This window comes from Pongo abelii, chromosome X, assembly GCF_028885655.2.
Source record: "Pongo abelii isolate AG06213 chromosome X, NHGRI_mPonAbe1-v2.0_pri, whole genome shotgun sequence".
Classification (NCBI taxonomy): domain Eukaryota; kingdom Metazoa; phylum Chordata; class Mammalia; order Primates; family Hominidae; genus Pongo; species Pongo abelii.
This window is the reverse complement of record NC_072008.2, coordinates 24,112,980-24,139,689: the sequence shown is the minus strand read 5'-3', so window position 1 is coordinate 24,139,689 and position 26,710 is coordinate 24,112,980. Positions and strand designations below refer to the sequence as shown.

At 44.1% G+C, this 26,710-nt stretch overlaps 1 protein-coding gene across 4 annotated transcripts in view; it reads left to right on the top strand.

Annotated features, from left to right (window-relative positions):
- Positions 1–26,710, top strand: part of KLHL15 (kelch like family member 15) — a 67,609-nt gene that overhangs the window by 19,659 nt on the left and 21,240 nt on the right. Inside the window, exons 1-4 of one of the 4 annotated variants that reach the window (XM_024241140.2) lie at positions 5,306–5,347; positions 7,446–7,647; positions 7,829–7,891; positions 25,791–26,502. In XM_024241140.2, the coding sequence (XP_024096908.1) occupies positions 25,798–26,502 (705 nt within the window). In that variant the 5' untranslated portion in view covers positions 5,306–5,347; positions 7,446–7,647; positions 7,829–7,891; positions 25,791–25,797. Of the gene's footprint in view, positions 1–5,273; positions 5,348–6,805; positions 6,872–7,445; positions 7,648–7,828; positions 7,892–25,790; positions 26,503–26,710 lie in introns of those variants that run through there. The other 3 variants (XM_024241139.2, XM_054544409.1, XM_054544408.1) reach the window with 3 other exon arrangements.

The window sequence follows — 26,710 nt, the reverse complement described above, 5'->3', positions numbered from 1 at the left end:
ACGGAGTCTTGCTCTGTCGCCCAGGCTGGAGTGCAATGGTGTGATCTCGATTCACTGCAACTTCCGCTTCCTGGGTTCAAGCAATTCTCCTGCCTCAGCCTCCTGAGTAGCTGGGATTACAGGTGCCTGCCACCACGCCTGGCCAATTTTTTTGTAATTTTATTAGAAACGGGGTTTCACCATGTTCGCCAGGCTAGTCTTGAACTCCTGACCTCAAGTGATCCGCCCGCCTCCCAAAGTGCTGGGATTACAAGCGTGAGCCACCGCGTTTTTTTGTTTTTGTTTTTGTTTTGTTTTTTGTTTTGTTTTTAGACGGAGTCTCGCTCTGTCTCCCAAGCTGAAGTGCAATGGCATGATTTCAGGTCACTGCAACCTCTGCCTCCCGTGTTCAAGCGATTCTCCTGCCTCAGCCTCCTGAGTAGCTGGGTTTACAGGTGCCCGCCACCACATCTGGCTAATTTTTGTATTTTTAATAGAGACGGGGTTTCACCATGTTGGCCAGGCTAGTCTCGAACTGCTGACCTCATGATCCGCCTGCTTCGGCCTCCCAAACTGCTGGGATTACAGGCGTGAGCCACCGCACCCAGCCATCACTGCGTTTTTTAAGAACTTAGTTTTAGAATCGATAAATAACCTCAGAGCCTACATTCAATCTTGTCTCTATCCTTAACCACAGTCCCCAAACCCTGAAGTTGTGCTGCTGGCAACAGTAGTTACTGGAGGTTTTTTTTTCTTTCTGTTTTCTTTTTCCACTTCTTTCGTCATACAACACCATGTAGCAGCTCTTTATTCCTGCTACTCACCTCAATTCTGGCACTCACACTTAGAATGTGTGCATGTTTGGGTACACATCTACTGAAATGCAGTACTTAAGAATATGTAGCTTGGGCTGGGTGCAGTGGCTCACGCCTGTAATCCCAGCACTTTGGGAAGCCAAGGCGGGCAGATCACCTGAGGTCAGGAGTTCGAGACCAGCTTGGCCAACGTGGTGAAACCCTGTCTCTACGAAAAATACAAAAAATAAGCCGGGCGTGGTGGCGGGTGCCTGTAATCCCAGCTACTTGGGAGGCTGAAGCAAGAGAATCGCTTGAACCCAGGAGGCGGAGGTTGCAGTGAGCCGAGACTACACCATTGCACTCCAGCCTGGGCAACAAGAGCGACACTCCATCTCAAAAAAAAAACAAACAAAAAAACAAAACAAAAAACCAAATATGTGGCTCGTATCTTGAGGCTTCTAAAGCATAGTTATTTTTCATTGGTTCATAAAGAACTTAAAAGTGATTGATTTTGCTGGGCACGGTGGCTCAAGCCTGTATTTTGAGCTACTCAGGAGACTGAGGCAGGAGGATCCCTCGAGCTCAGGAGTTCGAGGCTGCAGTAAGCTGTGATCACTATGATCACACCACTGCACTCCAACCTGGGCTACAGAGGGATACGTCATCTCTTAAAAAAAAACCTTTTTTTTAAATGATTAATTTTGGGAAAGGGGGTATGTTACTCCTTTTAACATTTTCATTTACTAAGAGGCATTGTCTACCTTGCATTTCAAAGTAAATAGATTTAGTTAAAATGGTGACATTCGTTTAATCTTTCATTGATAGTGGATGTTTAGCAATTACAGTACTTTTCTATCTGGCTTAGCATAGCACACTCTTTGTCTTACTCTTATCTCACTGGCTACTCCTTCTCTGTCTCCTTGACAGTCCTGTGTCTTCTCCCGGATGACTCCCTCACATTGCTGTGCCGCAAAGCCCAGTCCTCACTGTACACTCAGCCCCTTGATAATCTCATAACTGAAGCTGAAGCATAATGTTATTTTTCATTGGTTCATAAGGAGCACAAAGATGATGACTTTCTTTTTAAGGTTTTCATTTACAAGGGGGCATTGTCTACACCATGTTTCAAGGTAAACATATTCCATTAAAATGGCAATATTCATTACATCTTTTATTGATAGTGAATGTTTAGCAACTTCCAGTAACTTTCTCTCTAGCTTGTAGCATTCCACACTCTTGTCTGATCTCCTAGAACCAGTTCCCTCTGTTCTCCAGGATGGCTCCCTGGCCCAGGCACACCTCTGGGTCCAGTCCTTGCAGCTTTTCCTTCCTCCCCACTCCCTTCAAAACTGATCCTCCTGAGGTCTTTGTGATGTCAGGAAATGACAATTCCATCCTTCCAGTTGCTCAGGACGGAAAACCTTGATGTTATCCATGACTCCTCTCTTTTCCTTTATCCCTACCTCCAGGAAATCCTGTTGGCTCTTCCTCCAGAATATTTGCAAAGTCTAAGCACTTCTCACCATCTCCACTGTAGCCTCCATTCCATTCCATTATCGGAATAGTCTCCTAACCCATCTCCCTGCTTCTGCCCTAGTCCACCTAAATTCTGTTATTTACATAGCAGCCTGAGTGTCATATCACATTGGTCCTCTTCACAAAACCTTCCAGTGGTTACCAATTTCTCACAGGCCAAAGACCTTACAATTGCCTACCAGGTTTTATACACTCTGGTCCCTAATTTCATTCAAGGCAAGGCTCAAATGATACCTCCTACTTTGATCATCCCGGTTAAAACTGGAACACCCCTCCCCAGCTCTGTTATTTTCCATAGCATTTATCACATTCTGATTTGGGGAATAGACGTCACAGAATTAGTCTAGGCTGACCACCACACAAACAACAAATCTAAAAATAGCAAACTCCACCACCACCTGGATTGGGAGTGGGTTAATACAGAGTCCAGAGTTGCTACAACATATTATCTAAAAGAAACAGGATGTACAAAGAAACAGCAAAGTGTGACCCACACTCAGGAAAATAAGGAGTCAACAGAAAACTACCCCTGAGGGTTCAGTGTTACTGCGATCAGTGCAATTATAGTTTTTTTGTCCTGCATTTTCACATAAGATTATATTAGAAACAATTTCATAAGTCATTAAAACTTCTATGAAAATAATATATATATTTTTTGAGGCAGAGTCTCCCTCTTTCGCCCAGTCTCCCGAGTTCAAGCACTTCTCCCGCTTCAATCTCCCAAGTAGCTGGGATTACAGGCATGCGCCACCACGCCTGGCTAATTTCTTCGTATTTTTAGTAGAGATGGGGTTTCCCATGTTGGCCAGGCTGGTCTCGAACTCCTGACCTCAAGTAATCCACCCACCTCAGCCTCTCAAAGTGCTGGGATTACAGGCGTAAGCCACCGCACCTGGCCACATTTACCACATTCTAACAGGCCACATAATTTGCTTATTTATTTTATTACCTGACACATGTAATCCGTACAAGGGCTAGAGTTTTCATATGTTTCATTCACTGATGGATCCCCAGTGGGTAGAACAAGACTTGGCATGTACTAGGCACTTACAAATACGTATGGAATGAATAAATAAATAGTGTAGTAGATTGCAAACCAACAATCTGTGGAATTAAGTAGGAATAAAAATACAACAATGTGAAGATCATTTACTATGTTAATATAATTACATAGTACAGTGGAAAGATCATGGGGTGGCTGGGTGCAGTGGATCACGCCTGTAATCCCAGCACTTTGGGAGGCCGAGGTGGATGGATTACTTGAGGTCAGGAGTTCGAGACCAGCCTGGTCAACATGGGAAAACCCATCTCTATTAAAGTTACAAAATTTAGCCGGGCGTGGTGGTGTGTGCCTGTAGTCCTAGCTACTTGGGAGGCTGAGGCGGGAGAATCACTTGAACCTGGGAGGCAGAGGTTGCAGTGAGCCAATCACGCCACTGCACTCCAGCCTGGACGATAGAGGGAGACTCTGTCTCAAAAAAAAAAAAAAAAGTAAAAAGAAAAGTGATTACCAAGACATCTACCGCAGACTGGGAATTTCTGAAAAGCCTCAACTTTTCTTTTCTTCTTTTTTTTTTTTGAGACAGCGTCTAGTTCCGTTGCCCAGGCTGGAGTGCAGTGGTGCAATCTCGACTCACTGCAACCTCTGCCTCCTGGGCTCAAGCCATACTCCTACCTCAGCCTCCTGAGTAGCTGGGACCGCAGGCCCGCACCACCATGCCAGCTAATTTTTTGTATTTTTAATAGAGACGGGGTTTCACTATGTTCGTCAGGCTGGTTTCCAACTCCTGACCTCTAATGATCCGCCCGCCTCGGCCTCCCAAAGTGCTGAAATTACAGGCGTGAGCCACCACGCCCGGCCTCAATTTCTTAAAAAACAAAAACAGGAGGGAGGAGGAGGGTATGCAGTATCCTAAATCCTCAGAACCCCTGGGGAGGAACCTCATTCCAACTCCATCAGCACTCCCAGCCCCAAGCCTCTAGCATGCTTCCGACCTCGCTAGCTGCTAAATAGATAGCTATTGAGAAATGTGTATTCTCAAATACTTAGGCTAGAGGGCTAAGAAAAGACAGCTTCCATCTACCTCTGTGGGACTCTACCAGTGTGAAAGGATACTCTCAAGGTATTTAACAACTCCCATTACAGTCCAGAAATTAGTGGGGAAAGTTAAAATATATTTTCTTTTCTTTTTTTTTTTTTTTTTTTTTTTTGAGACGGAGTTTTTGCTCTGTTGCCTGAGCTGGAGTGCAGTGGCTCACGCTTGTAATCCCAGCACTTTGGGAGGCCGAGGCGGGCAGATCATGAGGTCAGGGGTTTGAGACCAGCCTAGCCAACACAGTGAAACCCCGTCTCTACTAAAAATACAAAAATTAGCCGGGCGTGGTGGCGAGCACCTGTAATCCCAGCTACTCGGGAGGCTGAGGCAGGAGAATCGCTTGAACCCGGGAGGCGGAGGTTGCAGTGGGTCGAGATCCACTGCACCCCAGCCTGAGCGACAGACTCCATCTCAGAAAAAAACAAGCAAACAAACAAAAACAAAACAAACAAACAAAACAAGAAAAGAAAAGTTAGCCGAGCATGGTGGGGCACGCCTGTGGTCCTAGCCATTCGGGAGGCTGAGGTGGAAGGATCGCTTGAGCCCGGGAGGTCAAGGCTGCAGTGAGCTGAGATCATGCCTCTGCCCTCCAGCCTGGCCGAGAGTGAGACCGTCTCAAAAAAAATAATAACATAAAAATAAGAAATAAGAGTGAAAGAGGCATCATTGATTGAAAATAACTTGGGGAGGGGTTCATATAGTAAACGTATAGATTGATTGAAAGACACAGCCCAGTTTTAGAAATTACATAAATATCCAAAAAAGCACATTTGAAATTCCACATATGAGACCTTGCAATGTCAAAATAAGGAAGGACGGGGAGCATGGTGATCACACAATGGCTTATGACATCACTCACTACATTTATACCTGGTACACAGAGCGCAGAAACGTTTCAGCTCTTGCTTGAATCAAGAACAGAAGCCTCTCTTTAGACAGGTCAGTGCCACATAGTAATGTATAGCTTAAAATGTTAGTTAATGTACAAAAATCCAAATTCAGCGTTTAGATGTTCGGGAATAATGCATGAAAATTTAAATATTCAGAAGTGGAATGTATGCATTTTTAAAGTTGATTTTATGATTTAATTTTTAAAAATTTGTTTTAATGTGAAATTCTGAGGTAATTTGTCATGTAGTAATAGATACAAATACAGCAAGCAGGGATTTTTAAATAATGAACAGAAATATCTTAAAGGAGCTATTGGAAAAGATAGAAAGTGTGAACAACTTGGGAATTTCAGTGTCTTACAGTTTTTTTAAAGCTTGTTATAGTTTAAATCGGAATAAGGAAGCTTATTTCCAAAAGATTGAAGTGATTCTGTTATCTCTCCCACGAAGTAGTCTACTTCAGCAAAACAGTACACCGTGTGCTATTTTGGCCTCTTGGGAAAGATGGCATGTTCAAGTTTGCTAGAAAGAGATAATGATCGCTTTTAGCGACACCTCTCACGGAAAGTTCATCGGGATATTGGTCTAGAGAGAAAATGGCGGCGGGGGGTGGGGGTGGGGGAAGCCGAAATACCTCAGTTTAGGATCTGCTATGGTCAATGGATGCCCTAATTTAAGGTTAATTGTGGAACCACGGGCTTCCAACTGTGTATTTCAGTCATCTACACTTTTCCCAGAAAGACATGCCATAATAAATTTACAAAACAGTCCTATAGTCTAGTTTTATATTCTTGTCAAGAAAAGGTAATATTTAAAAAGTACTAGCCAGAATTCTATAGCTGATGTGTTAAAAAACGAACAACAAAAATCACTGCCCTCTGAATGTTCGTTCTTGATTATTTTGACGCAAGTAGAGACAGAACAGCTTTTTTAAATCCGGCATTATCTCCGGGTGGTGCAGACATGCAATTTTTTATGAATTTTCCCACCCCTGGGAAATCCATTTCTGAAACGTGTAATTGTTGTGCAGTAAGCCAAGTGGACAGTGACGCAATAGTCCACTGCAAGTTGCCTTACAAAAATGATGTCATTTGGCGCAGATCTAGTCACTTTTATAACAGGTAGCTATGGAAAAGCTCCCTCCACGTTGTCCCCGATTCCCCCACCCCCACCGTGGCCAAGATGCAAAAAGACACTTTCCTGCCTTCCTAGCCCTCAACTTGTCGAGGGTGGGCGCACCGCAGTGGCTCGGGGCCCATCGCTCGTGCAGGCGGAGAGAGACCGCTGCAAGGGAACGAGGACAGCTGAGTGTCCTCAGCCCCGACGGCGGCGCCGCGGGGGAAGCTGCGTCGGGCCCAGTCCGGGGCCGCGACGCCCGGTCGCCTGTTTTCCTCGGTGGGAAACCGCTGGCGTGGCGGGCCGGCAGCCGGGACGCGGGGCGCCGCGGGCGCGGGACAGCCTTCCCCGCCCCCCCTTCCCCCCCCGTTCCCACACCCGCTCCCGCTCCCGTGGCGCCGGAAGTGACGCGTTTTGGGCTGAAAGATGGCGGCATTGGCGCTCGACCACGGGGAAGGTAAACACCCGCCAGGCCACGGGCTGGCCCCCTCGGGGCGCCAGCAGGGGCCGAGGGGGGGGCCTCCCGGGCCAGCTCCCCGCCCCCAACGGCTTCCCACCCTCCGCCCTCTCTTCCCAGCGTGGCGGACTTCCGCGTCAAGGCGACAGCGCACGGGGCCCCCCGCCGGCCAGCCCCGCCTCCCTGGGCGGGCCCCGGGCGGCTCCCGCGGCCCGCAGGGGGCGCGCGGCCCGGAGCGGCCCCCGGCTGGTGGCCCCGCACGCCCCGCCCCTTCTCCGCCCCTTTCCCGCCTTCCTCCACCCCCGGCGTGGGTGATCCCGAGGCTCGGCGCGCTTCGGGGCAGAAGCCCAGAGACGCCGTCCTCGACGCTGCCTCAGCTGGTGCTTCTGTCTCTGCCTGCTGCTCCCCCCAGCCCTTTTCCCCGCCCGCGGCCCCAGTCGGCCCTCCCGCCGAGCCCCGTCGGGTGCTGTGAGGCCCCCGGCGTTGGCAAGGTCGGTCCGGGCCCCGACGCCGCGCCGCCTCGTGCGGAGCCCGACTGTCTGGTTTCGCGACTCAGCGCTGTCTTCTTTCCCAGGACTTATCCAGAGGGGGCTGCAGGCGAGCACGCTCGTGCCCCGCCGGAGCGACCCGGCTCGTGCCGGGAGCGGCCGCTCGTAGACGTCCGAGGAGCCTGCCGAGTGCCGTCCCGGCGCCCGACCGCCCACCCATCGGCCCGCTGGCCCGGTTCTTCCTGATGCAGACTGCCGTCCACTAGAGGCTGGACAGGACTCCCCGAGGTACGTAGCCGCCCCTGGCCGCTGGCCTGCGGAGCCCGGGCTTCGCCCGCGGCCCCGAGCTAGGCACGAATTCGCCGGCCCTCTCTGCACGGACCCGAGTCAAACATTTGGTAGACGCCGGGACCTCATTTGTCTTCGAGTTTACTTAAATTGTTTGAAATGTAATTTTTTTTTTTTCCAGAGAGAGCGAGAAAGAAAAAGGAAGAAGCATAATTCAGCCATTTTTTGCAGCACACAGCTGCAGGTACCATGATTATTTTTTGCCTAACCCGTTCCTTCCCTTTAACAATTCAATTTATGCCTGAAATAGAACTATGCAAAATGCGAGGCATAAAACTAGGAATCGGAAGGTCTGGGTTCGACTTGGGTGACTCTGAGGAAAAATCGCGTACTGAGCCTCGGTTTCTTATCTATGAAATATAGTCGGTACTACCAACATCGCAGGGTTGAGAGGACTATATGAGGTCATATATGTGAAAATAATCCTTAACTGTAGAATGTTGTAAGACTGCAAGGCCGTTTTTTAAGTAACCTTTGGTAGAGTGGTTAATGTAGTGGCTAACTGTTGCTGCCTCTTTATTTCTATATTATAAATAAGTACGGAATAATAGTAAAGCAGTGCTATGAATCCGTAGATCTATAATAGTCACGTTGCTTGGCCTTCCTCCTACGAAGTGCTAACTGCTTATTTAAATAACGGTATTCTTTAATTCAAACGTAACGTTACCGTAGGGGCTTTGCTTTTCATCGTTCTAGGCCGCTTTAGGCCCCTTTTCTTACTCCAAATATTTAACACCTTAGATTTGTTAGTCTTTTCTATTTTCCGAATTTGTTTGCCTTTGTTAATCTGATTAAATGGTAATTTAGAAAATGCCTTGTAGACATATATGCCCTAATTTTAATGCCTGTTTTTCATATCTAGGGAGCAGGATGCTTGAATACTTCTACTAATTTGAAAAATTGGTTTTGAAGAGCTTATCAGTGCATTCATGTTTCAGTAATCCTTAATAGATCTAGAAATGTATAGAACATTTCAACTTTTTAGCACTTAATGTAATTACATAATTTGATTCTCATTTTTAATCATCACAACACGTAGTAGGTGCTTAGACTCACAGTTTATCAGTGGTAGAGGATGTTAACTTGCACTCTTCATTGCTGATTAATTTGGGGAAAGAATAGGATAGTAAATATTTGTGGTTTGAAAATTGAATTTATTTTGTCAGGATTTATATGTGTAACAGATCAGTATGGATCATTTTTACTTGGCATATCAAAAATATAGTATGGTTTGGCTTAAATGGTCCACAAAAAGTGAAAGAGAAGCATTTTTGGGTATATTGTTATTTTTAGCTAACAAATGGTTGTGAGTAGTTAGATGTTTTATTAAATTTATAATCCTCTAGTCCAATACCAGTTGTCTTTCAGAGTATGCTTTTGTGTTTTGTAAAAAGGCAGAATAATAGAAGTTGGGCAGGATTTACATAGTAAATGGAGGAGCCTACTTCAAAGTGGCTGGTTTTATAGATTGGATTTATCACTTATCTTGAAGATAAAATTTTGACAAATCATTGCTTTATTGGGAATTTCAAGATTTGACCCTCTCTCCACCTCGAGTCGGGTTATCTCGGAAACCTAACCTTGACCAGGGCAGGCTTGGCTTCATGGATGTTCAGAAGGGCCCCACACTTGGTTTAATAATCTGCATGTAAAACTGGGATTGCACAGTATAAGGGTGAATGGTAAAATTCATGCTAATTTAAATTTTTAATTTTCCTTTACTCAGAACGACATTAAACATCAAATTTAAAAAACACCGTGAGAGCCGGGAGCGGTGGCTCAGGCCTGTAATCCCAGCACTTTGGGAAGCCGAGGCGGGCGGATCACCTGAGGGTCGCGAGTTTGCGACCAGCCTAACCAACGTGGAGAAACCCCGTCTCTTCTAAAAATACAAAATTAGCCGGGCGTGGTGGCGGGCGCCGGTAATCCCAGCTACTCTATTCCCAGCTACTCGGGAGGCTGAGGCGGGAGAATCGCCTGAACCCGGGAGGCGGAAGTTGTGGTGATCCAAGATGGCGTCGCTGCACTCCAGCCTGGGCGACGAGAGCAAAACTCCGTCTCAAAAAAACCGCGAAACAGTTGAGAGATACAGAAGAAAGTTTTGAAAAAGCTTTACATTTTACTACCTTTAACGACTTTTTTATTTTTTAAAGACAGAGTCTTGTTCTGTCGCCCAGGCTGGAGTGGAGTGGTGCGATCCCCGCTCATTGGAACCTCTACCTCCCGGCCTCAAGCGATTCTTGGGTCTCAGCCTACTAAGTAGCTGGGATTATAGGCGCGCGCCACCAAGCCCGGCTAATTTTTGTACTTTTAGTAGAGACGGGGTTTCACCATGTTGGCCATGCTGGTCTCGAACTTCTGGACTCAAATGATCCACCCGCCTTGGCTTCCCAAAGCGCTGGAATTACAGGCGGGAGCCGCCGTGCCCAGCCTTTTTTTTTTTTTCTTTTGAGACAACAGTCTTGCTCTGTCTCCCAGGGTGGAGTGCAGTGGTGCGATCTCTGCTCACTGCAACCTCCGCCTCCCGGGTTCAAGCGATTCTCCTGCCTCAGCTTCCCAAGTAGTTGGGATTACAGATGCGCGTCACCATGCTCGGCTAATTTTTGTATTTTTAGTAGACACGGGGTTTCACCATGTTAGCCAGGCTGGTCTCGAACTCCTAACCTGAAGTGATCCGCCCGCCTCGGCCTCCCAAAGTGCTGGGATTACAGACATGAGCCACCGCGCCCGGCCATCGCCCAGCCTTTTAACAACATTTTTCCCTGATTTTGAACAAGAGTCCCCGCAAATGATGTAGGTGGCCTGTTGTCAAGCCTGGCCTTTCCCAGTGCAAATGTTTTGAGAGTGAATAATGTTAACTGTGAGGAGAATGAATCTTTAGCTTAGAGGAGGTGGATTACTTTATTAGCATCTATTTTCTCTGAATTGGAGTGCTATAGCTCATGTGGTGCTTTTTTTTTATTGAAGAGAAATGAAAGATGGAGCCATGGGTGAGGCATTGTAGAACAGTGTTTATTCAGGGAGGCTCTGAAGTCAGGCGGACCCCAACTTCACAACTTACTAATAATTATAGCCTTGGGCAAGTTACTTAACCTCTGTGAGCTTTGATGTTCTCATCTTTAAGTCAGGGATGAATACAAAACATGGAAGGTTGCGAGAATTAAACTTATCTGTCTTTCCAACAAATATTTATTAAGTACTTATGTGCCAAGCACTGTTTTAGGTGCTGGAGATACAACAGTCAATGAAGCAAAACCGACAAATTGAAGCAGAAAGGAAACTTAAGTAAAATGGATAGCCTGTATTGCCATTTAATATACTGCAGAGAAAAATAAAGTGGAGGGGCATGGGGATTGTCAGGTTGATGGGGCAGATGGGGTAGATGGGGTTTTGCAACTTTAAAAGAGGGTGTTTGAGGAAGGCCTCACTGAAATGACACCAAAGACCCTAAGGGAACCTTATATATCTGGGGATAGTGTGATCCAGGCAGAGGGAACAGGGTGTAGAGAGGCCTTAAGTTGGGAGTGTAGCTGGTTTTCAAGGAACAGCAGCACCAAGGGAGATAGTAATATAAGATTATTATTATTGCCATTTTAAGAATCATTGGAAAGGCTCTCATAGTTCATCTCTGCCAAGGGTATATGTTGTATTGCTGCTGGTCCAAAAGTGGAAGGCCTTTTCAGAATTTGAAATTTTAACTTTGGAAACAAGAAATTAGGAAAGGCAAAATATGTTGTCAGGTTTTCTATTTTTAACGTAAGACCCTTAAAGCTCATCAGGCTGAATCACTGAAACGTAAGAATGGATAGAAAAAAATACCCTTTGTCTCTGATAAGATCTTTGAATTTAGTTAATGATGTATATCATAGACTAATGATTTGCAGGAAATCTGTATCATAACAGCAAGACCTTCCAAAATATTTAGTTTGGTTGTATAATTCTTACGAGGAACTAAAAGGCTGACATTACAGTATTTGTGATTTCATGTTAGAATAGAACTTAGAAGATTTGGGGTTTTATTCCCCAATAGAGGCTTTTCCTAGAATTCTCACTGGATCCAATCTCTAAAGGTTAGGGAAGCTGTTTTCCATGACATCACTCTTGGACTACTTCTAGTCATAGTGTGGAATAAGCAGAGAAGCATTAAATTAAAGTCTTCTGATGAAAAATAGCATTCAAGCAGGGCTTATTTTTTCTTATAAGGCTTCTTGTATTATAGGATGACGAAATGCTAAACATACCTGAAAAGTGAAGTAATTTGGTGCCAGTCTGGAGGCTGGAGGACCCAGGGCCCTCCTAATAGCTTAGTTAAATGGTCATTTGCAGTTTGGTCCTGAGTTATAAAAATATTTTGATGACAAGAAAGAATTTCCAGTATTAAACAAATTAAAGTTAACTTACACAACCTCTCCCCCCATATTAAAGTGAGTTTTCAATTTGAGTAGTGTATTGAGAGTAAAGTGACCGCTAATAGAGCTAAAAAGTCTGTCTTTAAATTTGTCTTTTCTTTTATATTGGTATGTTGAGAAGTTGGCTGCTTTGAGATTGTCAAATTTACATTTTTTACTTTATAGGTTACAGAAGTGAGAAATGTTATGACTCAGAAATTAATTCTGTTTTTACCCGTAGTAAGCCTTTGCATTCTCTCTTCGATGTGCAACTGTGGCATTTTCTGCATAGGCATCAATTTTGGTAGGAGAACAGTTTGGGGATGAAGATAGTATGAAATCATTTAAATTTTTCATTGAGGATAAGTATATTATATCAACCTCTGAGAATCTAGCTTTTGCATTGAATACCTTAAGCTTTTGTATGAATTTTCAAGCAGCTGTGGAAGGAATGTGAAAGCAATAAATTACTGCTTATGGCATAAACATAGAGGTTAATATTGAAATGTCTTTTAATTAATTGCCTGTAATTTTGCCTTCACATCAGAATGGCAGCCTTATAACTGAAAAGGAAGCATTTAATTTCTTTGCCTTTAATTTCCTGTCCAGTTTTACCCCCACCAAACTTCTTTTTTTTACTGGTCACTAGAGAGTTTGAAGTGTTCAAAAATTCTGTGATATAAATAGCAGTAATAGTCTTTCAGGGCAGAGGTAGGAAGAGGTTGAGGTTTGTGCATGCACGTGTGTGTGTGTGTGTGTTGTCACTTATCTCATACTGTCAGTTGTTCTCAAGCCTGTGGTCTCAGGACTTCTTTGTACTTATTTGTACTCTTAAAAATTAGTGGGGGCTGGGCTTGGTGGCTCACACCTGCAATCCCAGCACTTTGAGAGGCCGAGGTGGGTGGATCGCTTGAGGCCAGGAGTTCGAGACCAGCCTGGGCAACATGGTGAAACCCCATGTCTACTAAAAATACAAAAATGAGCCGGGCGTGGTGGTGGGCTCCTGTAATCCCAGCTACTCAGGAGGCTGAGGCAGGGGAATCGCTTGAAACCCGGAGGCAGAGGTTGCAGAGATCATGCCATTGCACTCCAGCCTGGGTGCAGAGTGAGACTGTCTCAAAAAATAAACAAATAAAAATTAATTTTATTACATGGTAACCTAAATAACTTTTTTTTATGAAAAATAACTTTTCTAAAACAGTTAAGAACTTGGTGAAAAGAGTAGCATTGTTTTAAATTTTTACAAATCTCTTTAATATCTGGCTTAATAAAAGCCAATGGGCTTCTCATCAGCTTCTGTATTCAGTCTGTTGCAATATCACATACCATGTGTAAACCTCTGGAAAACAGAATGAAAGTTAAAAAGACAAATAACTATTCTTTATTTATGTATTTATTTTGAGAAGAAGTCTTGCTCTGTCGCCCAGGCTGGAGTATGGTGGCGCAATCTTGGCTCACTGCAACCTCCACCTCCTGGGTTCAAGCAATTCTCGTGCCTCACCCTCCTGAGTAGCTGGGATCAGACGCACATGCCACCACCCCTGGCTAAGTTTTGTATTTTTTAGTAGAGATAGGGTTTCACCATATTGACCAGGCTGGTTTTGAACTCCTGAGCTCAAGTGATCAGCCCACCGTTCTACCTCCCAAGGTGCTAGGATCACGGATGTGAGCCACTGTGCCCGGCTGACCAATAACTTTAAAAAAATTGTTTTGATAATAATTTTGACATTGGGAAGCCCCTTTAGTGGGGACTGGGATCTTTTAGGACAACTGGATTCACTTGTCCCCAGATCAGGCTTTGAGAATCCCTATACTAATCATTCTTAGGCACAAAAATGTGAGGCTTTCTTTTATTTAGTCAGTACCAAGTTTATGAAACAAGACACATTCTTCAGTATTTCTTTCCTGGTAGTATAAGTATGCCTTGTCATTTGGTCTAATTGGTTCCCCTCTTGAAAAAAAAAAAAACCTACTATTTGAAATTCTGAAGGCCATGTATAAAGTGTTGATAAACCTATATATGAAAAGTAAGGATACAGAATTTTTGTACATTGAACATTTTGTCAGTAAATGTTTTTCTTCAAAGCCTCTTAAATTTTTCCTCCAGCTCTCATTAATTTAAAGAGTTCTTATTTAAGGTTTTTGTGTTTTACAGTGATTCATTTTTTTCTTTTGGGAGAATGGGGCTACGCACTTCTTGTTGAACACGCTGCTGCTGCCGCGGCTGTCTCTGCCATTGCAAAGTAGTTCTTACAATAGTTTTCTTCCTTAAATTGATATAATTCTGTGCTTAGATTTCTTTTTAGAGACAGGGCCTTGTTCTGTCGCCCAGGCTGGAATGCAGTGGCTTCATCGTGGTTCACTGCAGCCTCGACATCCTCAGCGCAAGCGATTTTCCTGCCTCAGCCTCCCAAGTAGCTGGGGCCACAGGAGCATGCCACCAAGCTCTGCTATTTAAAAAAAAAATTTTTTTTTGTAGAGAAGAGGTCTGGCCACGTTGCCCAGGCTGGTCTTGAACTGGATCAAGTGATCTTCGTGCCTTGCCTCCCAAAATGTTGGGATTACAGGCATGAGGCCGCTGTACCCAGTTAAAAGAATTATGTACAAAATTTTTTTTTTTTTTTTTTTGAGACATGGTCTCATTCTGTTGCCCAGGCTGAAGTTCAGTGGTGGATTATAGCTCATTGCAGCCTCGGCCTCCCGGGCTCAGTTTATCCTCTGACCTCAGCCTCCTGAGTAGCTGGGACTACAGTCACACACCACCATGTCTGACTAATTTTTGTGTTTTTAGTAGAGATGGGGTTTTGCCACATTGTCCAGGCTGGCCTCGAACTCCCGGGCTCAAACGATATGCCCATCTCAGCCTCCCAAAGTGGTGGGATTACAGACGTGTGCCACTGCGCCTGACCCTAATCTGTTATAAATGTGCATTATGATAAACCCTAGGGAGGCATGGGGTCGGTAGAGAGGAGATTGAAGGTTGTCACTTATTCATTTATTCACCATCCTAACTTGATAATAAGATGATGATGATTATTAGTAATGTATGGATGGAAACCAAGATTAGGAAGTTAACAAAATTTCTCTAGGTCACACAGTAAGTACTAGTAAGCACTCTGATTTCAGAGGTTTTGCTCTTTCCGACCACACTATTTTGTATTTTTTTGCAAATAGAATCTAATCTTTTTTTTTTTTTTTTTTTTTTTTTGAGACATGCTCTTACTCTGTTGCCCAGGCTGGAGTGCAATGGCGCCATCTCAGCTCACTGCAACCTCTGCCTCCTGGGCTCAAGCAATCTTCCTGCCTCAGCCTCCCAAGTAGCTGAGACTACAGGCACACACTACCACGCCCAGCTAATTTTTGTATAGACGGGGTTTTGATATGTTGCCCGGGCTAGAATCTAGTTTTAACTTTATTTCTAACTACTAGTTCTATGACCTTGAATAAAAAGTCAGTTCACCCGTGGACATTATTACTGTCTTCATCTGTGGAGTTAGAGTTGACCTGGGTCCTGAGTCTTGAGAAACTATACTCAGAAGGTGGGCTGGGGGGTTTCTTCAAAGTTAACTAGATCAGGCTTACTATTTTGGGTGTAGTAGTACCACACAATGGGGCATGATAATAAGCCTTAATGTTACAGTGCACTTAAGGTCCATGCACCGTTCTAAGTGCTTTACATCCATTAACTTATTTAATTATCGCAGCAACCTGTAAGGTAGGTTCTTATTAATATTAGTACCCCAATTTTTTTTTTGAGACATGGTCTCACTCTGTTGCCCAGGCTGGAGTGCAATGGTGCCATCTCTGCTCACTGCAACCTGCACCTCCTGGGTTCAAGTGATTCTCCCACCTCAACCTCCCGAGTAGCTGGGATTACAGGCGTGAGCCACAACACCTAGCCAATTTTTTTTTTATTTATAGTAGAGATGGGGTTTTGCTATGTTGGCCAGCTGGTCTCGAACTCCTGACCTCAAGTGATCCACCTGCCTCGGCTTCCCAATATGCTGGGATTACAGGCAGGAGCCACTGCACCTGGCCAAATACCCCATTTTTTTTTTTTTTTTTTTTTTTTTTGACACGGAGTCTCGCTCTGTCACCCAGGCTGGAGTGCAGTGGCACCATCTCAGCTCACTGCAAGCTCTGCCTCCCGGGTTCACGCCATTCTCCTGCCTCAGCCTCCCAAGTAGCTGGGACTACAGGCTCCTGCCACCACGCCCAGCTAATTTTTTGTATTTTTAGTAGAGACGGGGTTTCACCATGTTAGCCAGGATGGTCTCGATCTCCTGACCTCATGATCTGCCCGCCTTGGCCTCCCAAAGTGCTGGGATTACAAGCGTGAGCCACCGTGCCTGGCCTGAAGTACCCCAATTTTAAAGTTTTAGATTTTATACTTTTTAAATTAATTAACTAATTAATTAATTTGAGAAAGAGTTTCACTCTTGTTGCCCAGGCTGGGGTGCAGTGGCCCGATCTCGGCTCACTGCAACCTCCGCCTCCCAGGTTCAAGCGATTCTCCTGCCTCAGCCTCCCAAGTAGCTGGGATTACAGGTGCCAGCTACCATGCCCAGCTAATTTTTGTATTTGTAATAGAGACGGGGTTTCACCACATTGGCTAGGCTGGTCTGGAACTCCTGACCTCAGGTGATCTGCCCACCTTGGCCTCCCAGACTGTTGGGATTACGGGCGTGAGCCATCGAGTCCGACCAGATTTTACATTTTAGAGCACAGAGAGGCTGAGTAGCTTGCCCCAATGTCACAGAGCTAATAAGAGGTAGAACCACGCTTCAAACCTAGGTATCTGACTCCAGACCTATACCCTTACTTACTACTACCATCTAGAGACTATCATGTTGGTCACTTAATCACTGAGTGTTTCACTGTTTTCTGCTTAATACACGCTTACCATAAAAGTGTAAAGTACTGCTGCTCTAAAGTTGTTAGTCTTATTGATAAATGCACTAAGCTTTTTAGGTAGAAAATAAGTTACTGCATATGTCTCGGTTATCGCAGATGAGTTTTAAAAGTCTGTTTAGATCAGGTAAACTTCACAAATGCGTTGCTGAGACTTTAAAAGTAGCTATAGTTTATTTAACTGGCATGTGTGTTTAGTGTATTGCATATTTACAAAATCATATAAAAAGAATGAGAATTTTAGGACTAAAAATATTTTAGAGATCATGTCTAGTGCTCTTGTTTTTACAGATGCAGAGAGAAGGCCAAGAAAATTTGAGTAACTTACAGATATTTCTGTTCTAAAACTACTAGTTAGGACCCTTGGTTATAAGTAGGAAAAATCAATCTAAGGTAGTAAAGAGGAAGAATTTATTCTAAGAATGTAAGGTTCTCTCAGAACCCAAGGGCAGACATAGAACTGGGCTTAGCAACTGGGAGAACGAGGCGTTCAGGAGCACTGCCTGTCCTCCTTTTGGCTTTATTCTTTCTCAGTTGACTGCCTTTCTCTGATCTTCAGCCCACATGGCAGACAGAAGTGGGTGCCCACAGTTGCTCTTTGACATGTTCCAGTTTCAGTCATACACAGTCAATACACGTCTCTCTCTTTGTATCTTTGTTTCTCTTTCCCTCGCCTTTGCTAAGTTTCTGTTCATCTTGATTCATATTTCCCACTCCTATATGACCATGAGTGACTGTGGCCAGGATCACAGAGTGGGAGGCTGCCTGCTAGGAATCCCTCTCAGCAGGCTGGGTGCCCAGAGGAGAGTGCTGTGTACTCAGACAGGAGCTGTCTTTACATATGTCTTTGGGGTCTTCTGACTCACAGTTTACCAATCCTCCTCCTCCTCCTTCTCTTTTTTCCCTCACTGCTTCTCTGCCTTATAATATTTCCATCATAGTAAGTATCTGGAACTTTGATTGTTGGTTGTTTTTTTGAGAAAGCATAGTTTCTCCTTTTATAAATTTCCTTTAGATGGAGTATTTTTCAGAAACGTGAATATTAGCTGTTTTAGACCTTTTCAGGTAGTGATTAACTACTTGAAATAGTTGAATAGAGAGGGTGACTTTTGACATGAAGTGAAATATGGTATTTTTAGGCATTGTCAAAATAACAGATTAATGAAACACAAAGCAGTTTACTCTCAAGTATATGAACACTAATTTCCAGCCTTCTATTATTAAATCTTCATTAAATGTGACCAATAAATCTTTTCTTTCAGAGTTGGGGTCTTGTTCTACTGCCCAGGCTGGAGAGCAGTGGCATGATCATGGCTCACTGTAGCCTGAAATTCCTGCCTTAGCCTCCTGAGTAGCTGAGACTGTAGGTGCATGCCACCATGCCCAGCTGATTTTTTTTTTTTTAATTTTGTTAGCAATGGGGTCTATGTTTCTCAGGCTGGTCTTTCAAGTGCTCCTTCTGCCTCAGCCTCCTGAGTTGCTTGGATTACGGGCACAAGCCACCGCTCCCTGCAGACCAATACAGCTTGACAAGGCAGAGTGATCGTTGGTGACCATAATGATCCTGAAAAAAAAATGTAATATCAAATTTTTCATCCAGTTTAATTTGTTGTTTTTAATTCTAATTGTTTTTTTTCTATTATTATTACTTTTTTTTCTAGAGATGGGGACTCGCTCTGTTGCTTAGGCTTGTCTCAAACTCCTGGGCTCAAGCAGTCCTCCCGCCTTGGCCTCCCAAAGTGTGGGATTAACAGGCGTGAGCCCCACACCCAGCCCTATTCTAAATATCTTGAAAACTGATAATTAGTGTGATGTTGATAGCCTTCTTAGAATGGTTATTCGAACACTACACTGTACGAGATTCCTTTTGTTCCCAGTATGCATTTGTGTATGTAGGAAAATTCTAAGCTCATTAATTTTACCTTTAAAAATAATTCAAGCCTGGGCCTGGTGGCTTACGCCTGTAATCCCAGCACTTTGGGAGGCCGAGGCAGGCAGATCTCTCGAGGTCAGGAGTTCGAGACCAGCTGGCCAACATGACGAAACTCCTTCTCTACTAAAAATAAAAAAAAATTAGCCGAGTCTGGTGGCGCGTATCTCTAATCCCAGCTACTTGGCAGGCTGAGGTAGGAGAATCACTTGAACCCAGAAGGTGGAGGTTGCAGTGAGCAGAGATCGCACCACTGCACTCCAGCCTGGGCAACAGAGTGAGACTTTGTCTCAAAAAAAAAATTTTTTTCTAAGCTGGGTGCACTGGTGTGCCTACTCAGGAGATTGAGGTAGGAGGATTGCTTGAGCCCAGCAGTTCAAGACTGTTGTGTACCATGATCATGCCTGTGAATAGCTACTGCACTCCAGCCTGGGAAACATAGCAAGACCCTGTCTCTAAAAACTAAATCAATAATTCAGATAAACAAGACAAACTTGTAGCTTACTTTTATCTTAAATGTATTAGTAAAGTTGTTTTGCCAAGCATTGATTACAGTTTCCAGAATATATATTTTTTCCAAATTATAGATAGCCCTCTTGTGTTCTACCTTTCCAAATGAAATGATATAGCTTTCAATTAATGGAGTACTAATAAAAATTTGTTATTAATTTCATCTTTTACATACTTTGCTGTCTTAGATAAGTGAACCTTTAATGTAGTAGAATCAATAGGACTTAAAGGTAGATTAGGGGACAGAAGGGAAGAAAGAGGCACCTCAAATGCCTCTTGAGAAGATAGGGAATACTTAAAAATCTGATGTGGGGGCAGAATAGAACTGATTGTTTAGACATGTTGATTTTGAGATGTCAAAATGGGATCATCCCAAAGTGGAGCACCCAGAAGTGTCTACTAGGCAGTTGATTCCACATGTATATGGACTGGAGTAAGGATGGAGATCTGGACAGAGATTATCCAGGTATTGGTGAAAGTACATATAAGTAGAAGCCATGGATTAGGTGAGCTCATTTAGGGAGACACAGTGTTTAGATGAGAAAAGAGGCAAGAACAGCATCCTAGGGAATACCGATGTTTAAAGGGTAGCTCAAGAAAAGTGAGCCCATGAAGGAGATTGAGAAATGAGCAGCCCAGGACTAGGAAGAGAATCAGGAGCACAGTGTCATAGAGCTGAGAGTGTGATGAGCTGAGCATAATTTATGCTACAGAAGGATCCAGGGAAATGGGGACTAGGATGTAACCTCTGAATTGGACCAATTAGGGCCTTTTAAAGAGATAATACACTTTCATTGGAAATAGATTAGAGAAAACAGATTAGCAAATAGGAAGGGATAAAAGTAAAACTACCTGATACTCTACCATTTTTTATTTTTTATTTTTTTGAGACAGGGTCTTCCTCTGTCGTCCAGGCTGGAGTGCAGTGGCACGATCTCAGCTCACTGCAACCTCCACCTCCCAGGTTCAAGCAATTCCCCTGCCTCAGCCTCCCCCCACCTGAGTAGCTGGGATTACAGGTACCCGCCACCACACCCAGCTAATTTTTGTATTTTTAGTAGAGACAGGGTTTCGCCATGTTGGCCAGGCTGGTCTTGAACTCTGACCTCAAGCAATCTGCCTACCTTGGTCTCCCAAAATGCTGGGATTACAGACGTGAGCCACCGCACCTGGCCTACTCTACCGTTTTTAATGTTTTTGGCATTCTATCCTTTTAGACTCTTTTTCTTTTTTTCTTTTTTTGAGAAGGGTCTCACTGTGTCATCCAGGCTGGAATGCAGTGGCATAATCATGGCTCACTGCAGCCTCAACTTCCTGGGCTCAGGTGATTCTCTCACCTCAGCCTCCCGAGTAGCCAGGACTACAGATGTGAGCCACCATGCCCAGCTGATTTTTTTTTTTTTTTTTTTTGAGACAGAGTCTTGCTCTGTTGCCCAGGCTGGAGTGCAGTGGCACGATCTTGGCTCACTGCAACCTCCACCTCCCAGGTTCAAGCAATTCTTGTGCCTCAGCCTCCCAAGTAGTTGGGGTTATAGGCATGCGCCACCATGCTTGGCTAATTTTTGTATTTTTAGTAGAGATGGGGTTTCACCATGTTGGCCACGCTGGCCTGGAACTCCTGACTTCGTGATCCGCCTACCTTGGCCTCCCAAAGTGCTGGGATTACAGGCGTGAGCCATGGTGCCCGGCCCTTTTTTTTTTTTTTTTTAAAGAGACAGTGTCTCACTATGTTGCCGAGGCTGGTCCCGAACTTCTGGCCTCAAGCAGTCCTCCTACCTCAGCCTCCCGAAGTGCTGGGATTATAGGCATGAGTCACCATGCCTGCCTTTTCTTATTTATTAACAAGGGTTTTTCTTTTTTCTTTTTTTCTTTTTTCTTTTTTTTTTTGAGATGACTTTGGGCTGGGATAACTATTGAATAAATGGGTTAATCTGCCAGGAAGTTGAATAAAGGGTATCATGGACAACATATTGATGAAACAAAGTAGTAAATCTAGTGATAGTTTATTCATGAGAGTGGAGAAGTGGCGTCTTTTTAGTGTGTACATAGATGCCACCTTTTCCTACTTGGCAACTGAGGGCTCAGCCAAACCCAGAGTACAGAGGGATTCCCAAATGGCACTTACCTCCATACCTAACACAGTACCTGGCACACAAAAGGGCTCTTCCTTTTAGTAAATGAAATGGGAAGGCATTGACAGAGTGGTGACACTGGCAGTGACAGCCTCCCTAAAGAAGGAGGTAGAGCAAGTGACAGCAGTTGATTGCAGTGCCCGCCGCTTCTCTGGAGGGCTCGGGGTCCATCTGAATACCTAACCAGGGGAAGGACAGAACTTGGGAGATTGGGTCCCAGCAGTGTCACTGGTGGAAATTCAGAGCCGTAGATGTTGGCTGCCACATCCTTAGTGCTCTTTTAGGCTAGTGTGGTTTGTAGATCGTGTTCTAGAAAATAGCTGCAACATGTGATTCCAAGTCATGAGGTATTCTAGAAAGTGCTTAAAAAATGGCTGTAGTATCCCAGAGATTTGTCCATATCTGTTGTCCTTAGTTTGGGGACATCTTTCATAGTGCATCAGTGTTGTACCAGCAGGGAATGCCTCACAACTGTTCGGTGGACGAAACTGCTGAGAGGCACTGAAGATTGGCCCAAGATTAAAGGACCAGTTGGCATAGTTTTTGTTTAGCAGGGCAGGGATGGAGGACAGGCAGAGAGTTAAGGGAAATGAAGGCCCTGGTAAGAAAGTGGTTGCTCTGATATGGGAAGGTCTAAGCTGGAGAAGGACAGAGGTAAAGTTAGGAGATGATAGACCAAGTGAAAGAGTAGGAAGGTTAAGTAGGAAGTTGACAGTTAAGATTTCAGATGTAGACCAGTTCTGGATCAGGAACAAGTCCAAGTGGGGTGGGAGTAGGGTTTGCAATGGAATAAGTGGGGAGTTTGTAGGAGTTGAGATGGTCAGGGAGTTTTGACTTACAGTTTTTGGATGGCTGATCTTATGTGTGAAAGATGACTTAGCCAGGTGTTGAAGTCTTTTTTTTTTTTTTTTTTGAGATGGAGTCTTGCTCTGTCGCCCAGGCTAGAGTGCAGTGGCGTGGTCTTTGCTCACTGCAGCCTCCGTCTCCCGGGTTCCAGCGATTCTCCTGCCTCAGCCACCCAAGTAGCTGGGATTACATGTGCCAGCCACCACGCCCGGCTAATTTTTGTATTTTTAGTAGAGACGAGGTTTCTCCATGTTGGCCAGGCTGGTCTTGAACTCCTGACCTCAGGTGATACGCCCTCCTCAGCCTCCCAAAGTGTTGGGATTATGGGCGTGAGCCACTGAGCCCGGCTTTTTTTTTTAAATGGAATCTTGCTCTGTCGCCCAGGCTGCAGTGCAGTGGTGCAGTCTTGGCTCACTGTGACCTCCGCCTCCTGGGTTCAGGAGATTTCTCCTGTCTCAGCCTCTGGAGTAGCTAGGACTACAGGCGCCCGCTACCATGTGCGGCTAATTTTTGTATTTGTTTTGTATTTTATTTTATTTATTTTGAGACGGAGTTTCACTCTTGTCGCCCAGGCTGGAGTGCAGTGGTGCAATCTCAGCTCACTGCAACCTCTGCCTCCCGGGTTCAAGCGATTCTCCTGCCTCAGCCTCCCGAGTAGCTGGGATTACAGGTGCCCGCCACCACGCCCAGTTAATTTTTATATTTTTAGTAGAGATGGGGTTTCACCATGTTGGCCAGGCTGGTCTCAAACTCCTGACCTTCAAGTGATCCGCCCATCTCGGCCTCCCAAAGTGTTGGGATTACAGGCATGAGCCACCATGCCCGGCCTTTAATTTTTGTATTTTTAGTAGAGACAGGGTTTTACCATGTTGCCCAGGCTGGTCTTGAACTCCTGACCTCAAGTGATCCGCCTGCCTCAGCCTCCCAAAGTGCTGGGATTACAGGTGTGAGCCACCATGCCTGGCCCAGGTGTTGAAGTCTTCATCAAATGTTTGAGAGTGATTGATCAGAAGATGTGTATGGAAGTGACGGGGTGACAGAAGATGGATTTTTATCTGAGCAAAAGGCCAAGTTTTAGAAAAAGAACAATAGAAAGCTAAGAGAAAGAAGTCTTGGAAAGTAGGGCTGTAAGCTCTAAAAGTTTTGTTTTGTTTTTTTTCTAACATGCGTGAGAGTAGAGATAGAGGTTGGAGGCAGGAGGCCTGGAAGCTGTGACTTTTAGGAAAACTATGTCTCATTTAAATCAGGTTGAGGAGGGAACTTTCTGTGACCAACCTGAGCATGTAGGGGAGTTTGTTTATGTTGAAGTAAGGTTCCACAGGGCACAGTGGAAAGGTTTGGGAGAGAATTCAGGGATGGAGGATGGGTCATTGGGGAGGAAGCTGGGAGCTGTGTAAGGATGAGAATTAAAAAGATAGATGGCCTGGGGTGGGGGTATGTGAAAAGGAGAAAATTAATTTGCTTCATAAATAACCCAGTAGACTGAATTAGTGGCCAGGCGCAGTGGCTCATGCCTGTAACCCCACCACTTTGGGAGGCCGAGTCAGACGGATCACCTGAGGTCAGGAGTTTGAGACCAGCCTAGCCAACATGGCGAAACGCGTCTTCACTAAAAATAGAAAAATTAGCTGGGCATGTGGCAGGTGCCTGTAGTCCCAGCTACTTGGGAGGCTGAGGCACGAGAATCGCTTGAACCAGGAGGCGGAGGTTGCGGTGAGCCGAGATTGTGCCACTGCACTCCAGTCTGGATGACAGAGCAAGACTCCGAAAACAAAAAAATAGACTGAATTAGTTTATTCCGCTGTATTTAAGAGATCTAATTATAGTTTTCTGCTATTTTACCTTCATTTCTCTGATATGGAAAGATTTGGTTTAATTTCCTTTAAAATTATATATTTGTATTTTTAAGTATATAAGCATTACATCATTATTGTTTTTCAAAGTAAGGGTAATGAGGTAAATGAAAAGAAAGCCTCTCCTGAAAACCTACTACCCAGGGACATTATTTTCGTATATATTTCTCCAGGCTTTTTCTCATCTAACAAATACATGTGTATTTAGTTTTCGAAGGTATACTCAGTATACTGCAGTCACTTTTTTTTCATACAATATCTGATAAATATTCTTTGTAAAAATAGTTAAACCGTTGACATCATTTTAAATTGTTAATTTATTGTAGGACTGTATCATGTTTTAATAATTTGTTAATGGACTTTTGAAGTTTCTGATTTTTAAATAATAAGCCTAGATAGAAAAACCTTATATGTACAACTTGGCTATTTATTTGAATATTTCCATTAGGTAAATTTCTAGAAGTTTTCAGGTATACTTTTTAGTTTCATTTTTGTCCCTTTTCTCATAATTTAGTATTTGGCTGTGAAATACTTTTTATGTTGCTAATTTTGGAACCTGTTTAAAGTATATTTGATGAACAATATGAAATCAATGGAATAGGCATATATTATTTGTAAGATAACAATTTACCATTGTTTGACATATATGTATACATATACGTGTACAAACATATATACACGTATATATACGTGTATATATGCATTTTTTTTTTTTTGAAATGGAGTCTCGCTGTCTCCCAGGCTGGCTGGTGTGTAGTGGCATGATCTTGGCTCACTGCAACCTCCGTCTCCCGGGTTCAAGCGATTCTCCTGTCTTAGCCTGCCGAGTAGCTGGGACTATAGGTGCATGCCATCACACCTAGCTACTTTTTGTACTTTTAATAGAGTTGGAGTTTCACTATATTGATCAGGCTGGTCTTGAACTCCTGACCTCAGGTGATCCACCCACTTCGGCCTCCCAAAGTGCTGGGATTACAGGTGTGAGCCACCGCGACCAGCCAACATATATATTTTTAAGAGATAGAGTCTTGCTGTGTTGCCCAGGCTGGAGTGCAGTGGTGCTATCATAGCTCACTGTAGCCTGAAACTTGTGGGCTCAAGGGATTCTCCCACCTCAGCCTCTGAAGAAGCTGGGGCTGCTGGCAATGTGCCACCATGCCCAGCTACTTTTTTTTTTTTATTGTTATTATTTTGTAGAGACAGGGATTTGCCATCTTGCCTAGGCTGGTCTCCAACTCCTGGGCTCAAGCGATCTTCCTGCCTTGGCCTCCCAAAGTGCTGGGTTTATAGGCATGAACTATTGATGTATCTTTAATAGATTCTTTTCCTTAGGTAGGGAAGCCAAAAACATTAGTCTGCAAACCTTTAGATTGTCTTCTCCCAAAGGACTTGTACATTTTGGACTTAGTAGAATTGAGATAATAGCAAAAATTGTTAAAACTCTTAAGTTAGTATTTTCTTCTGAATGCATGGAAGTGTTTAACATTGTTGTCTTTGATTACTTTTTTTCCAGGTGATTCATGGCAGGGGACGTGGAAGGATTCTGTTCCTCCATCCATGACACCAGTGTCTCTGCTGGGTTCAGAGCACTGTATGAGGAGGGATTGCTTCTTGATGTCACTCTGGTTATTGAAGATCATCAGTTCCAGGCCCATAAAGCACTCTTGGCCACCCAGAGTGATTACTTCAGAATTATGTTTACTGCAGACATGAGGGAACGAGATCAGGACAAAATTCATTTAAAAGGTCTAACAGCTACTGGTTTCAGCCATGTCCTGCAATTTATGTACTACGGAACTATAGAGCTGAGTATGAATACCGTTCATGAGATTCTTCAGGCTGCCATGTATGTTCAACTTATAGAAGTGGTGAAGTTCTGCTGCTCTTTTCTCTTAGCAAAGATCTGCCTAGAAAATTGTGCAGAAATTATGAGACTCTTAGATGATTTCGGCGTAAACATCGAGGGAGTCAGGGAGAAGTTGGACGCCTTTCTGCTAGACAACTTTGTGCCACTCATGTCTAGGCCTGACTTTCTGTCCTATCTGAGCTTTGAGAAGCTCATGTCTTACTTGGATAATGATCATCTGAGCAGGTTCCCAGAGATAGAGCTGTACGAGGCTGTGCAGTCTTGGCTGCGGCATGATAGAAGACGCTGGAGACATACCGATACCATCATTCAGAATATCCGGTTTTGCTTGATGACCCCAACCAGCGTTTTTGAGAAGGTTAGTGCGTTTGAAAGCAATAGACAGTACTCATCATTTAGTTAAGGCAGTGTATGTCTTTATAGATAAGATTCACAGACTTAGGAGCCAAGAATGAATAACTTCATTTTGTTATTTCTTATGTTATTCAAGAATGAATAACATAAGAGTACTTTATGTATAAGAAGCCTGATTCGTTGTGCATTTAGGTTTTGTAAAATACGTTTTG